The sequence below is a fragment of the Calonectris borealis genome, chromosome 4 (assembly GCF_964195595.1).
Source record: "Calonectris borealis chromosome 4, bCalBor7.hap1.2, whole genome shotgun sequence".
NCBI lineage: Eukaryota > Metazoa > Chordata > Aves > Procellariiformes > Procellariidae > Calonectris > Calonectris borealis.
Window position 1 is genome coordinate 14320444 of NC_134315.1, and position 16048 is coordinate 14336491.

General features: G+C 40.3%; 1 protein-coding gene across 3 annotated transcripts in view; it reads right to left on the reverse strand.

Annotated features, from left to right (window-relative positions):
• EVC (EvC ciliary complex subunit 1) overlaps window positions 1-16048 on the reverse strand; it is a 67997-nt gene that overhangs the window by 37110 nt on the left and 14839 nt on the right. For all 3 annotated transcript variants that reach the window (XM_075148700.1, XM_075148702.1, XM_075148701.1), the window contains exons 8-11: window positions 15298-15456; window positions 13527-13743; window positions 9038-9186; window positions 5654-5752 (exon numbers count right to left, since the gene is read on the reverse strand). In XM_075148700.1, coding sequence (XP_075004801.1) covers window positions 5654-5752; window positions 9038-9186; window positions 13527-13743; window positions 15298-15456 — 624 coding nt within the window. The remainder of the gene's footprint in view (window positions 1-5653; window positions 5753-9037; window positions 9187-13526; window positions 13744-15297; window positions 15457-16048) is intronic.

The window sequence follows — 16048 nt, forward strand, 5'->3', positions numbered from 1 at the left end:
TATTAACAAATTGTGAATCCATATAGCGGTAAAATACATTTTCTTATGCAATAAGGTAAGAAGCAAACTTCAGAATGAAGTCGATCCATATCAGGCATCTTGTATCAGCTTTGATTGAAATGACCTCATCAAATTTAATCAGTTCCCAAACCAGACTGAGCTGGCATGGTAAGAGTTCACAAATTTAATCTATTAGATCACGCTGTCTTTCAACCTTTTTGGGATAAGTCACAGGGCAAAATTTTCAAAAGTAAGCATTTGAGTTGGAGGTCTCTTGATAGGGATTACCACCCGAGACAAGCTGTGGGTGATTCACTTTGAAAAGCAGCTAGCTCTGGATACCTCAAAATGCAGTCCACTCCATGAAAAGCACCTCTAACCGTATCTCATGTTATTGAAATTACATAAGGAAAGTAATGAAAGAGTAAGTCCCTAACAATCTGTACTATTTATTTTGACAAAGATAAATTTTCCCCTTTTATTAACAAAGGAAAAAATCAAATACTTTGCTTCAACCTCACATTCATGTTTACCTATTCATAAAATGTTTATTCCTTGTCTGTTGATAATACTCATTACTTAATAGTTTTCAGTCTAAATTCCTGTGCATTTCTATGTTCTGTCAAATCAAATGAAGTAACATTTTTGTGAACTGCTATCAACAAAGGGGAATTATAAATGACAGTAAATTGTGTGGTTTTATGGTTTTGATGTTATGGCTGAGGAAAAATAATTATCTTACCATGGACTATGTAATTTTTAGCTGTTAATTGATTTCCTTTTGTGCAATCTGCGTGTTTTGTTTTCTTAATAATGAACTGTTAACCACCAACCTCTTTTCCCTTCTCCCTTCTCTACTGAAATAAGCAGGTAGTTCACAAGAAAAAAAGGAGGAAGAAAAGATTAAAGGTTGATTAACATCTGATATAGCTAAACTTGAGACAGACTTGCAAGGAGCTAGCCATTAATTTTTTCAAGAGATCACAGAACAAGATATATTGGGGGTGGGGAGACGCTTTTGCTGCCATATAAAAGAAAATTACAGTAAAATCCTTGCAATTGAAAAGCTACGGAAGCCAAACCAGAACTGTTACTGCGACACAATATCCCTTGTGTATGGGACAACTCTGCAGACACTTTCAGTGTCAATTACCTCTAACACAATTCCTCCTTCAGTTACGATATACCGTGATAATCCAAAATCACTTGCCCCCATTCCTCAACTTGCTCTTCAAAAATTAGTTAGCCTGTGTCTAGACACAGACTATTCACCTACAGTGCACTATTTTAATCCACTAGTATGGCTGAAAAGTCCTACGCTATCCTCCAAATATAACTCATTCACTTCAGGCATCAACAGATTCCATTGACCTTGGTTAAATCATTTTAATTGATTTATTCATGTGTACACAAAACAAACTACTCAATTATTCTATGCAAATACAGTCAGCTTCCAGATCATTGCATTTTTACGTATTTATTCACTAATTTGGGTAATTCTTTGATGTACTGTAGCACTACAGGCTACAGTAGTGCTAGTGGGTTATATAAATCTATCTTGGTGAACTCAAGAACTATTTAAGAGGGGAAAAAATGAAAAAATAAAAAAGGCGTAGAAATTTGAGACGGGCTTAGAAGAACATTGAGAGAACAAGGTAAGGATCTTCCCTCACAAGTGAGTGGCACTTACAGGTAAGTGACATCTTTTCTTCTGTCCCCAGGATATTCATTGGTTCCCTGTTTGGTCACATGGTGACCTTTTCCTTATATTTTAATATCATCTCTTGTATTGAGGTTATCTTTCTACTTATTCATGAAACTAAGTCTGTCAGGCTTGCTTCCCTGCTTGCTTATACCAGTGCAAACCAAGGTAACTGTTGAAATCAAGTCATTGTAGCGCACAACTGAGGAGGAACGGAGGGCCTAAACTTTTTATCACATATAAGCCTTTATCACATACAAGCCCTTGCCAGGTCCTTTTCCCTTGGAAAAAAAGGTGCAATGGCTTCCAAATATAGTAGCTAAGGACCATGAGCTTAGGGCGACGGATGGGCTCTTGGGCTTCTGTGCTTGGTCGAGTGAATTTATCAGAGTGCAACCCTTGGGAACTTTGTACTGGCTGTCTTCCTTGAGGATTTATTCTGGTTTGTCATCTACAGTGCAAGTTTGATCTAGTACTTAAACAGGGATGGATGGTTTAGAAAGTTGATATAGGATGGAGGCACCGGTATGCTCCAAGACAGTTGTTCTGAAAGCTGCTAGTAACTGTTCTTGGCTGAAGGTATGCCTTAGTAACTGCTCTTAGCTGAAGGTATGCCTGAGAACGGGACCTAACTCTAGCTAACGGGACATTACGCATCTCTCTAACGCTGGAACTGTTACAGTACATGAACTTACTGGATATTACTCCAAATGGCCATTTGTCTGAACCAACATGTCTGTTCTTTACTAGGATACTGGTGTTTATCTGATAAATTGCAATACTGATGATGCCCCAAGGACCATGAAAGCAACTTAGGAAAATAGAGGGCTTGGATGTGGGGAAAAAACCCACCATGGTTTGGGTTCTGCTGCCATTAATCTGAAAAGCGTGGTGTGATTCATTTCGGTTCTGGGGGTTTCCAACCAAAGTCAAGATGGCAATGGGTACACAAGCAGGAACTTGTCTGGAACCCTAAATCCTGTGAGTACTGGAAAATATTAGATGGTTCAGTCCAGAAGTAATACGTGGTATTTCTAATCCTGGGCCAGTAGAGAGTATGAGCTACTTGGTAGAGGGGGCATATAGGATGCTATTGGTAAACCTTGGTTATGGAGAAATTGTAATTTAGATAACACTTTGCCTCCTCTTGGATTTAGGTAATTACCTCCTAGTAAGACATCTCAGTTTTATTTCCCTTAAATCCAACAGCTATTTAACTTCTATGTGTGGGAAAGCATAACTACTTTGCAAGGCTAATTTTCATTTGCAATAAAATACTGGGCTGAACTCTTAAATATTTAATTACTTCTAGTTCTTTCCACTCTGACTGTGTTCACAAATGTATGAATGCATCTTTTTTAAATTGTCTTGCGGTCTATCTTTGGATGTCTTGTGGACCACAGGCTAAGGAATATTCATCTAAATATCTGTGGAGCATGCCAGGTGACTTTAGAGAGTTTCACTCAGTTTTTTCAGTAATATTGCTAGGCTTCCATTTCTACTGGAATGATAAAAAAGGAACAGAACAGAACTCTCTTCTGGTGAACTTTTTTCCTTGCCTCCTAACTTATTTAGTAACACATGCTTGCAGTTAAGGAAATATGGAGATTAAGTAAGCAATAGAATGTTTAACCAAATCTTTAATTTAACCTTTTCCTTTCTCATGGTAGAACAGAAACAGCAGAGTCCAAACCTTCCAAATGAGTGCAAGGCAAATGACTATCAGTTAAGCTTCAGGGAGCACAGACCTTCTGGAATGACAACACAGAGCTTTGCAGTGTTTGCAGATGTACCCAAACTAGCTGGTTCTACAAACTAGTTGGTTCAAACCCAATTGGGACATAGGTCTTGTAGCTGCTGACTTGACACTGCTGACTATTGCCATGTGAGGGTTGTTGGTACCCAGCTGGTTAGTCTAATGTTTGCTTGCTTAGGTCTACCTGAGCTGCAGTCACACCATTGCACTGTGGAGTATCTCAAATCCCTGTCACCTTCCCATGGGTATCCTGCCTTCCCCATTGGTAGCAGTAGCTTCTCCCTAGCAGAAACCTGGAGAAACTCAGTGAGGGGGCAAAGCCCTGCTGCCCATGGAAAGGCTTCTGCTTGTTCAGGCTGCACTCCTCCTCTGAAAGTGTGTTGGAGCAGAGAGAAGAAAGGGCATTGCGAGACGCAATCCCCTCCCTTAATGGCAAATCTACTTTTGCTTTTATGCCCCAGGTAATGGACAACATGTGTAACTACGGCACTTCCCTCAACTGTAGAAGTCAGAACAGCTCCATTTACCTACAGTGGGGCTATGCTCATTTGTATTTTCTTTTATTTCTAGCTTATGCTGCTTACAAGGTATATTCAGAAGCAGTCTGCTCTCCTAAAACAGTCTGAAGTATCAGTATTTAGGGTTAAGGGGAGAAAGTGCAGTTGTTCATTATGTTAAATGTCACAATAAAAATGTTTTATTACAGAAAAAAAAATAGAAATTAAGATTTGTGGACCCTCATTCAACAGATGCCAGTTGGATCACAGTATTTGCAGTTTTTCATGTCTGGCAGTGGTTGTTTGGGTCTAGGAATAAGACAGCAGCTGTAATATGGAATATAATGGCTTAGACCTGGGTGAATTGGCAGAGTTCAAGTTTGTGCAGCTCTCCTGGCAACTTGGCAATTCTAGAAACACTTAATTCACCCAAATCAATTTTTCTTTAATGGAAAAGAAAACTCATCTAACAGTGCTGAAAGAAATAGGATTTTCAGTCTAATCTTAGTGTCACTAAAGCAGAATACACAATAAAGGAAATAAATATAATTTCACAGATGAGGTGGAACTGTGCAGGGTAAGAAAAGTTGTTTCGTCTCCAGAGACTTCATGTGAATTGAGGAAGGGGGTGAAGAAATTAGTAACTCTGGAGAATGGACTATGCACAGTAATATCAGCAGACATGTTGACTTTTCTTAAATTAAATAGTTTTGTAGAATTAATCTACTCTGATTCACTGGCATGGCCCTCCAAGCAAACTTTTCCTTTCTCCAAAGCAGTAGTTCTCAAATATCCTGTTGCTTGCACTATTTCATAAAACCACGACAAAATTATTTGTTCTAAATACAGTGGCTTTGTTTTTTTTATCAGTTGAATTTGAAAAAGTGCGTGTGGACTAGTGCTAATTAAGATTGTGTGGGTATCTTATCCTAACGTGATAGGGACTACAAGTTTCCATAACACCCTGATCTGGTCATAATTAATCATGACAAGGATCCTGTTGAGCTGAAAGTGATTAGTTCCAGCCTAATTAAAGGTCACTGCAGGCTACAGTTTTGGACTTCATCAGATAGATCATGTTATCTTATTTTTTCGGTGCAGACAGAAAATAATTAAAGATGATGCAAAAGCATGAAGCATCTACATATTTTCCAAATCAGTAACATAAAGAAGTGTAGAAGTATTACTTACACCAAAGATCTGAACTTATTTCAGGGAGCTAACTAGTGTCAAAACAATTTCTCTGAGAGGAAAAGAGACGAGAAAACTATTTTTGGAGATGTAGTGAAGTTAACTAAGAATAGTATCATCCTACCATCATGCAGAGGAGATAATTATGCTACATAAATGAAGTCTCTCTCCTGGTAGTAATGTCAGACATTGTTATTGCACTGTTATTGCAGCCTTGTCAGCCACCCAGGCAGCATGTTTTGGCAGACCACGTAGGCATTTTCTGATTAATACAAGGTTAGGAAACATAGTGTGTTGGGAAGATAATGGAAAAGGCAAGCTAAAGTCCTGTCTCCAGGACAGGACAGGACAAGAGACTGTCCTGTCTCCATCTCCTGGTTTGCCAGCCTACCTTTCTGGAGCTGCCATGATCTCTCCTGCAATTCCCCAAGGCCTGACATTGTGTGGTGGGGTTAGAGGATTTTCAGAATTATTTTAGTAAATGACACATATCACTAGAGGTGGCACCTTGTAAAGATCTGCAACAGCCTCTGTGCTCTTGCAGTCATCCTTCTCCTCCAGTTCCCATTGTGCTTGCCGATGCTTCTCTAACAGCTCATGGTAAGCCTAAAACAAACACAATACGTATATTTAAATAGCTGAAAAGGTTTTGATAGCTTCTTGTGATCCTCTCTTTCCCTTCCCTGATCCCCTTCCCGTGTACCATCACAATAGTAAGTGTTTATCTGGAACCATGACTCAGAGGAAAATGAAACTTGCCTTACCACCTTAATTTCAGCATATCCAGTCTTGAGTATGAAACTCCATAGCCTCAGCAATTTAGGGTTAAACAATATGTACCTAATACTGGAAAACATATGAAATTATCTGATTTGCAACCTGCTTTCCTGTGTATGAACATCACTTCATCATAGCCAGTACTATGAGGTGCAGAACAGCCACCAGACGCATCAGTTACAGCTGTATAGGGCTTTTGCACTGGGGTTGGTCAGCATGTCTGTGCTGGTTTTGGCTGGGATAGTTTATTTTCTTCATAGTAGCTAGTACGGGGCTATGTTTTGTATTTGTGCTGAAAACAGTGTTGATAACACAGGGATGGTTTCGTTACTGCTGAGCAGCGCTTACACAGCGTCAAGGCCTTTTCTGCTCCTCACCCCACCAGCGAGCAGGCTGGGGGTGCACAAGGAGTTGGGAGGGGACACAGCTGGGACAGCTGACCCCAACTGACCAAATGGATATTCCATACCATATGACGTCATGCTCAGCATATAAAGCTGGGGGAAGAAGAAGGAAGGAGGGGACATTTGGACTGATGGCGTTTTGTCTTCCCAAGTAACTGTTACGCGTGATGGAGCCCTGCTTTCCTGGAGATGGCTGAACTCCTGCCTGCCAATGGGATGTAGTGAACGAATTCCTTGTTTTGCTTTGCTTGTGTGCGTGGCTTTTGCTTTACCTGTTAAACTGTCTAAAAAGCTGATCTATGACTTGGTCCTGATTTGGTCTTGGTCACAGATTTAAGAGGGATGCAATTTTTTTTCTTCAAGACAGGACTGTGATGTGTTGGCAGGCTCATGTGCTGTAATGGAAGACTGAATTTCACAGACAAAGAACATTTCATTTTATAGACTAATGAGTGGTCTTATACGTAAATATTCCATATTTTGATTTAAATTGCCAAGTGCCCTCTTACATTCCCATGGTAAATATGGCTTTTTTCATTAGGTATGTCAACAGGGCTTTCTAAAGAGCACAAAAGTGCTCATAAACTCTTCATGTACAGGTCATTCTTGTAGAGGTGAACTTTAAAATTCACACTTATCATGAAATCATGTAGTTTACCACAGAATTTGACAAGTTAATTGCTGTAACTTGTACGTCCACCAGGATTAGGGCTGAGCAAGACTGCGTTACTGTAACTGGCACTTTTTGGCTTGTGTGCTTTACTTGATCACTCCTGTATTCTCTGCCAGTAAAAAAATGAAAATGCTTCTTTTCCAGTGGAAATATAGATGAAGGAGACAGAATGATACAGCGACTCTAACCTTTACTATTTAGGCCATTCTGTCACATAAAAAAATCAGAGCTACAGCAACTAAATCATTACCATCCAACTTGTGTTCAGAAGAAACTGATGTGAAGAAAGTTCACTGCAAAATCCACCTTCTTAATGGGCCACTTAAAATTCAGCAGAAAGTTCAGTTACCACCAAGGCTGCTACCATGGTGGTGTGAGCCCTTTGATGAGGCGAAGGGGGGAAGGCAGAGAAGAAAAGTGCATTTGATGGGTACAACTTTGGGCTCACGGTAAGAATCCAGGACCAAGCCCTTCACTGTTGGGCGAGCTATGAAACCATGAAACAGGTTTAAAATAGCTCCTCAATGCTGAGGGGACTATTCACACAAAATAATTAACTGGACTATTTAAGTCAAATCATGGGAGCTGCAGATATATATACATATATTTTTCTTATTCTTCAAAAAGTCTCTGGACTAAAGACCCCATCTGTTCTGGGATACTGTGGCAGCAGAAAGGCTTAAACTTCTGACTTGTTTTATTATTTGCACACAGGCATTTCATAATATTAAGACTCAGTTGTGTTCTGTCCTGCAGCATGAAGTGCAAGTTGCCCATTCCTGCTCAGCCTGCCATAAGCAGATTGTTAGTCTACAGGTTAACTAAGCATATTTGCTATTTGTTTCTAAGGTGTACAGAATAGAGCATCTCTTGCACAAAGCTGTGTGGCTCTAACTTTGTAGGGGAGAGGTCTTAATACAAAATTTCTAAACTTTGTTTAATGAAGTTGGGATGCGTCCAAGAGTTTTGAATAATGTGTATAAGGAAAATACATTCACAAGTGCTCAATGGCTACAAAAATATGTGATAGAATTATTTGTCTCAAGTTATGAAAAGCCAAAGAAGTAAAATGTGCTCTACTGTTTTAAAGTGCCTGAAACCTTTTGTTTTGAAGTGAGGTGTTGCCAGACAGGTGTTGCATACAAGAACAGTAACTGCATTATCCAATTCATACAATATAATTAAGAACTTGGCCCTGCAGTACAAAATTGCAATGTTGAGATCAATAAATTTTGACAGTTTGCTACAGCTGGAATCTGGGTCTTCTCATACAGTAATTTATCTAAGTTATTAGATTTCATCAAAAGTTTAATGCTGCTGGATGTAACCACTTTAACCTTAAAATTATTATAACGTTAAATTATTTCTTTTCATGAAAACTGAGGATTGATTGTTTTTTATTTCTTAATAACTTGGGTCTGTAGTTCTCAGCAGTTATAGGAGTTTTGCAGCTCTCAGCATTTACAGCTAAGAACTCTGATTTCCTTTACACATTCTGAACAACAATAGAGCTCTATGAAAAATATGGACAAGAAAACATTACACTAGCCATTGTATACTGTATTAAACTATCTAGTGCAAGCCTTCCCCAAGGTATCCTGCCAGCAATCATAATGAGTTTTCCCTCTGCTTATGTGAATTTTGATAGTCTTTTGAGCCTCAGTAACCTCACCCATAGTAATGCAATCAGATCAGTGCAGTCTGTTTTTTTCTGTAATGCAGGCCAGATACTTTCCTCCAGAGATTTCCTATGTTGAACCAAACACATAGTATCTAAGTAAAAGAGGTTTTCTACAAAACATGCAATTTAGCATTAACACCCTTTGGCATTTTGTTCCAATGTGACAAGACCAAAACTGGAGGAAAAGTCTCTAGGCAAGCCTAGGCAATAGGGGGTCTGACCTATCCTACCTATGCTACCGTACACGATTCTCAGGATGACCCAAAAATCCCAATTTTATGGAATTGGGAGAAATCTGCAATATATTTGGCCTTAAAAACTAATGGAACAGTGAAAATAAGCTTTTACGTACTCACCTTAAGAAAATCATTAACATCTTTAATATGAAAAGTTTTACTGAGGAGACTCCCTTGTTCAGCCTTCTGTCTGTGCTTGAACTCTTCTCTCTTCTTTGCACGGCACTCCAGTCGTTTCAAGATCAGGTCTTTACTTCGCTGGATACATTCTGGAACATAAACCACCGATGATTAGATACGACAACTCCACAGGGAGAAAGTAGCATCTGCTACTGTCACACAACATAAGCTCAGAGAAATCTGTTAGTGAGTGAAATAAGAAAGTAATTACCATGCAGGATTTCAAATTTTATTCTTACCCTGATGGTCTTTTTAGATGTGAACTTTTTGGTTGTTATATGGCACTTAAATCTATCAGGTTTTTTGATCACTACCATCCTGCACCCTCCCTTTCACTGCTGCTGCTGCTTATGCAAAGGTAGTGAGTTAGTTCAAGAAACAGATTCCCACCTGTGGCATCCCAAACCTCCCCCTCCTGCTTTGGGAAGGTCCAGAAGTTGCTCATTACCTAATTGCAGATATGCAAATGCTGCTGCAAGGACAGGGGCAGTAACATATGGTGGGGAGAAAAGGTCTAGAGCAGTGCTAGTTCAGATTAGCTTGAACTGGCGTGCAGCCATACCAGGCTTCCAAAGACTCATCCAGGAACCTGCAGCAAAAGTTGTCAAGGTCCCTCTGATTTTGTGCTAGAACTGTGAAATATTTGGGACAGAGTTCTTCCCGCCTTCATTCCCCCTACAGCTCCGAGTGATTTATAAATTCGTGAGTCTATCTGGACCCTGTGCTGCAGAGTGGAATCGGTGCTTACAATGTTCTGCCATTACTTCATGCCTCATTGCCTGTCCACCCAAGAAGAACTTTATTCTTTTTTTCCACCCACCCTGCCCCAGACCAGTACTTCACTCCTGACACAGCAGCTAAAGGGGAATGCAAAAAAATAGCCGTCTGTGGCTGCTGTCCTGCCATCACATCAAGCTGCTTTAACTATGAGAAATTATTTTGTAGAGAAGTAAAGGAGTGCAGTACTGTGGCGCCGAGCATGTTACTTATTCTCCATGCTAATTTATCGTGCTTATCCACAGGCTGATGATGCACTGACAAAACACTTGAAAATGCACTGGAAGTACAGGAAAGCCTGTAATAAAAATGTCACCTGAACAAATGTAGCAACTGTTATTTTTAAACACTACGTGATTCTTTACTACTTCCTTGTTTGTTTCCTAGGAGCACAGTCTTGCTGGCTTTGTGTTCTGCTTGTGAATTATAGGTACAGTTTAATTTATGTATTTAGGAGCTCATAGGCAAGGTCAAAATAGACTCTCATGTGAAAATGCTGCACTCCAATTCTTTTTTTTTTTTTTTTAAGCACATTTAATTCCTATCTAAAACCAGAAAGTTGATAATGCCCTTCTGCACAGGCTGTACTAACCATAATATATAACTACATATAACTATAAACACCTAATTTGCATAAAATCAAGGCCTTGACAGAGGTATTTTTGCTTTGAAACACGAGAAACTTTACAAAAAGGGGGAAAAAACACCCACAGACATACGTTCATGCTTAAGCAATGTTAGTGGCTGAACCTATGCAAAAACTATGAACTAGGCATGCCAGTTTTAGGAGCAAACATCCATGAAATAATCTGTATCATGATATACATGAATTCATGAGTATCAGCAAACTGTTCGCATGGTTAATTGATGTTTTTAAAGTCAATTAAAGCAATTGAGCAAGCCTGCAGTATGGGAATTCTGATCACCTTCTATGATGAAATGACTGGCTCGGTAGATGAGATGAGGGGAGAGCAGTGGATATGGTCTACCTTGACTTCAGCAAGGTTTTTGACAGAGTCTCCCGTCAGACCCTCATACAGAAGAGAATGAAGTATAAGCTGGATGAGCAGACAGTGAGATGGATTGAAAACTTGCACAAAGTCCACCTGGAAGCCAGTAATGAGTGGTGTACTCCAGGGCTCGACACTGGGCAACCCTGCTCAGTATCTTCATTAATGATCTGGACAATGGGGGCAAAGTGCACCCTCAGCAAGTTTGCAGAGGTCACAAAAAATGGGAGGAGTGGCTGATACACCAGAGGGTCATGCTGCCACCCATAGGGCCCTTGACAAGCTGGAGAAATGGGCTAACACAAATCTCAGGAAGTTCAACAACGGGAAGTGCAAAGTCCTGCACCTGGGGAGGAACGACCCCAGGCACCAGTACATGCTGAGGGCCACCCACCTGGAAAGCAGCTTTGCAGGAAAGGATCTGGGGATTCTGGTGGACACTAGGTTGAACATGAGGCAGCAATGTGCCCTTGCAGCAAAGAAGGGTAATGGTATCCTGGGCTGCATTAGACAAACCATTGCAAGCAGATGGAGGGAGGTGATCCTTCCCCTCTGCTCAGCACTGGTGAGGCCACACATGGAGTCCTGTGTCCAGTTCTGGGCTTCCTAGTACAAGACAGACATGGAAAGACTGGAGAGAGTCCAATGAAAGGCCACGAAAATGGAACTGGAATGATGGACTGGAACATCTCTGCTATAAAGAAAGGCTGAGAGAGCTGGGGCTGTTCAGCCTAGAGAAGAGAAGGCTCAGGGGGATCTTTTCAATGTCTATAAATACCTGGAAGGAGGGTGCAAAGAAGACAGAGCCAGGCTCTTTTCAGTGGTGCCCAGTGACAGGACCAGAGGCAATGGGCACAAACTGAAACACGGGAGGTTCCCTCTGAACATCAGGAAACACTTTTTTACTGTGAGAGTGACTGAGCACTGGCACAGGTTGCCCAGGTAGGTTGTGGAGTCTCCACCCTTGGAGATATTCAAAAGCCACCTGGATATGGTCATGGACAACCAGCTGTAGCTGACCCTGCATGAGCAGGGGGGTTGGACCATATGACCTCCAGAGGTCCCTTCCAACCTCCATCATTCTGTGAGTCTGTGAATTGCTGACCGTGAGATATAGCACAATTTATCAACACAAAGCCTGAATGTGAATGAGCAGCACTGCAGCAAGAATACACTGCAACAAGACTACATTCATTCTGACTATTCAGTTCACTGAACTCTAACCCTGATGCTGTTTTGCTAGGGCAATTTTCTTTAAATATGCCCACAAGTACCAGAAACGTTTCTGGAAAATGTGTGAGAATAAAATACTTCTCACTGTTTTTCTTTTGGCTGAACATGTACTATAGTTTTCTGCAAGTGCTGATGGGAAGCACTGAGCCCTTGAAACAGCACCTATTGGAGATGTTGGAGGTATGTTTCTCAACATGTTGGGTGTTAGGTAACATGCAAAGTGACACGGGGAGAACCTTAAATCAGTGGGTCAGTCAGCGCAGACTTTGTTGTAATTGTGTACTTTACACAATAGGCAATGTGAAGGGCTGTAAGAGGAAGAGGAAAAGACTTCGTTTTTAAAGTGTTTTAGCCTGACATAATAAAAAAGAGGTTTATCTAAGGCACCTGAAGGTGCACAAGTCCATGGGACCCGATGAGTTCCATCCGTGGGTCCTGAGGGAACTGGCGGATGAAGTTGCTAAGCCACTATACATCATATCTGAGAAGTCGTGGCAGTCCGGTGAAGTTCCCACTGACTGGAAAAGGGGAAACATAATCCCCATTTTTAAAACGGGAGAAAAGGAAGACCCGGAGAACCACAGGCCAGTCAGTCTCAAATCTATGCTTGGGAAGATCATGGAACAGATCCTCCTGGAAGCTATGCTAAGGCACATGGAGGACAGGGTTTTAAACTAAAAGAAGGTAGATTTAGACCAGATAAAAGGAAGAAATTTTTTACAATGAGGGTGGTGAAACACTGGAACAGGTTGCCCAGAGAGGTGGTAGATGCCCCATCCCTGGGAACATTCAAGGTCAGGTTGGTTGGGCTCTGAGCAACCTGATCGAGTTGAAGATGTCCCTGCCCACAGCAGAGGGGTTGGACTAGATGACCTTTAAAGGTCTGTTCCAACCCAAACTATTCTATGATTCTATGATCTGAAGATCATAAGCCTTAAAATTACCTTTTCGCAAGAGTGATAGCACAACTACGTTTTGTATATCTGCTGGATCCACATGCTAGGAGATTGTAAGACAGTATCCTGCACATACACAGCTATTACTGTCCCTAACATTAGCCAGTATCACGGACAATGTCAAGTACGTGAACAGTAAATGGAGAAATCTCACAAATACTTGTAACAAATGTGACTCTTCTTCAATCTTCAAATTAATGAAGTAAGGTATAGATTATGTGAACTGTAGAGTAAGTTCATAGTAATGCCTAAACAAGACCTAGAAGGCTTGAAGCCAAAGTTCCTATTCTAAGCATCCACCCTTCACAATAATAGTATTCTTGGCCAATTCATCAATACCTTTTTAAAACAGAGGGGTATAAGGCCCAAGCCATGATTTTTTTACTACTTAATAAAATAATGAGAACTCACACCCATATTTGTCAAGTCATGAGCTCTGGTCTAAGTGCTCACCGTTACTGAAATGTGCCAGCTGTTCCCAGAAGGCCTTGTGCAGATCCGTTAAAAGTTCTTCTTTTTGTCGGACTGAGAGATTATTCTTTACGGTTAAATGGTCCAGAATATTTGATACAATATTTAATCTACACTTGCACTCTTCTGGTATATAGGACTTCAGTGAATCGATCATTTTCACCATAAGCTCCCAGTTGAATAACCTTTCCTGAATGTCCTAAAACAAACATAAAAAAGTCCTGTTTAGAAACCAAGAACTGGTCTTTGGTTGTCCTTGTCCTGTCATTGAATTATTCATTCCCAAATACACAGAAAACTGAGGAGGCTTCTCAAGACCATGTGAATAACAATCTTTACATACTTAAATACTTCTGAAAACCTTGACCGGTGTAGAATAGCAGTGAGTTTATCACATGTTCAGTTGCAAGAGCTAACCTAAAAGTATTGGTGTTTTTCATTATTTGTAGCTGTCAAGAAGACATTAAGGCAGGAAAAGACAAGAAGCTTGCACAACAAACTTAAATACTCCAGGGGAAAGATGGACAGAAGGACACAATAGAAGTCCTGGGCCACTTTTCAAGATACTATTCAACACACCAGTATGGGCCTTCATTTTGAAGTGAGGACACATATCTAATTTTGATACTGCTGGGATTCCTTCAATTTGGTCAGCTGGAGTTCAGTAAATATACTAAAAATTAGTACAATTGCCTATGGCCTAGCAGCTTTCATTGCACTATTAGAGAAGAAGCCCAGGCTTACAGTAGGGAGCAAGATCTCCTGGGTGAAAGTGCAACTGCTTTAGACAATGCTGCAAGGTTGGAAAAAGTGTGACAACTACTGTAGTTAATGGAGGCACACAGACAATGACCTTTGGAATGAGATGCAAGCAGCACAGTAGTGACTTCAGGTAGGAATATTTCCTGTATCTGTATCCAAACACCTCATTTGAAGTCTGCCCATCTGAAGGAACTTACTGTATGGTAGCCCGGTATGGGTCAAGTGTGATCAGCTGCAAAGACTATTTTCATACCTGGCCAGCTTAGTTTACTTATCTGCTCCAATGCAAAACTAACAAGCCAATAATTACTGTATCTATTTATTAGTAAGCCAAATAAAGCTAGCTATCCATTTATTCTCCAAATTACTAATAAATGCAGTGGGCCAGACTCTGATTGTACTGTTAATCTATAAATGCCAAGTAATTCTTTCAGTATGTCCTGTGCAAAGCAAATAAAGGATCTGTTAGATTTAACACAACATAAAGCACAGTGCTGATGCATTTATAAACACTTTTTTCCCTCTTGAGACCGTATCACTAAGAGATGTTAAGGGCTTTTAATTCCAGTTAAAGTCACTGGACACACAGAATCACCCTCAAATTTGATTTAAGATTTCTCAGTCAAAGTGTAATAAATACTTTGAAAGAAAAAGAAATGTCCTAATGCCCAGGGTAACGATTCTCCTTCATCATTAGATCTAGTTCTCTTGCTCCTGGCTCACTGGCTGCGTTAATATCACTTTTTCCTAACATGACTGCCTAAACACTGTTTTGAGAATTAGAACTCAAGTGCAGAGGGTTCACCCTCCTGTGAGTCTTCACAAACTGCAATGGAAGTTGAGCTCTTTGCAACAAACCTGAAAGAGACAACTACAGTAAGCAGTCTACATCATTCCTGAGGCAGGACTGACAGACTCTGTACACTTGCATCATTCTTCGTGTTCAGATTGACTAGATCTCTCTCAACTTTTATTTCTTTTTGTACTTTACCATTGCTTGCAAATCTTGAGATTCACTTAATAAGCTTTCTACTGCAATCATCTTCTCGGTGAGATCTATCATTATCTTTGTTGCTTTGGCACTTGAGCATTTTGATTGGTCCAAAAAAGCCTGCTGGGCTTTGTCGGTCTGCTTCCAGAAAGCTTCCATCTGTGGAATATGAATCAAAAAACAATCCATGTTCCCTCATTAATCATCTAGTATTTCATTACAGCGAGAGGCATGAGTCTACTGAGATACAAGTCACTGAGACTACAGCCAGCTTTCGGTATTAGTTATAGTGAACATTTTGCAAAGCTGAAGAGCCATTTACTATATGATGATGTGTTGGTGGCACATAACCAGTAGGTCAATCCTGACCTTTTAAAATGTAGTCATTCTGTATAACTCAATAAGAATTTGTTGTTAGTTCTCCACATATTGCATCTATAAAAGCCCATTATGTTGTTAGTATTAATGGGAAAACTAAAAAAGATAACAAACTGCAGTCTTTTTTTCTGGGAAGTTTATTTAGCTGTAGGAACAGGCATTCCGGTCAAACAAGATTTTTGCTAAAAAAGGAAAACTGAAAATTGTCACTGTTTTTCACCATCAAAGCCTTTCATAGCCATATGGTACATAAGCACGTACTTTATGCAGTATCTGCATAGTGTACGTGCATATTCTGATATATTATCAAATGGGCAATCTCTAGTTTTAGCCTCCGATCCCACAAACACTTATGACTGTGCACAACTGTGAA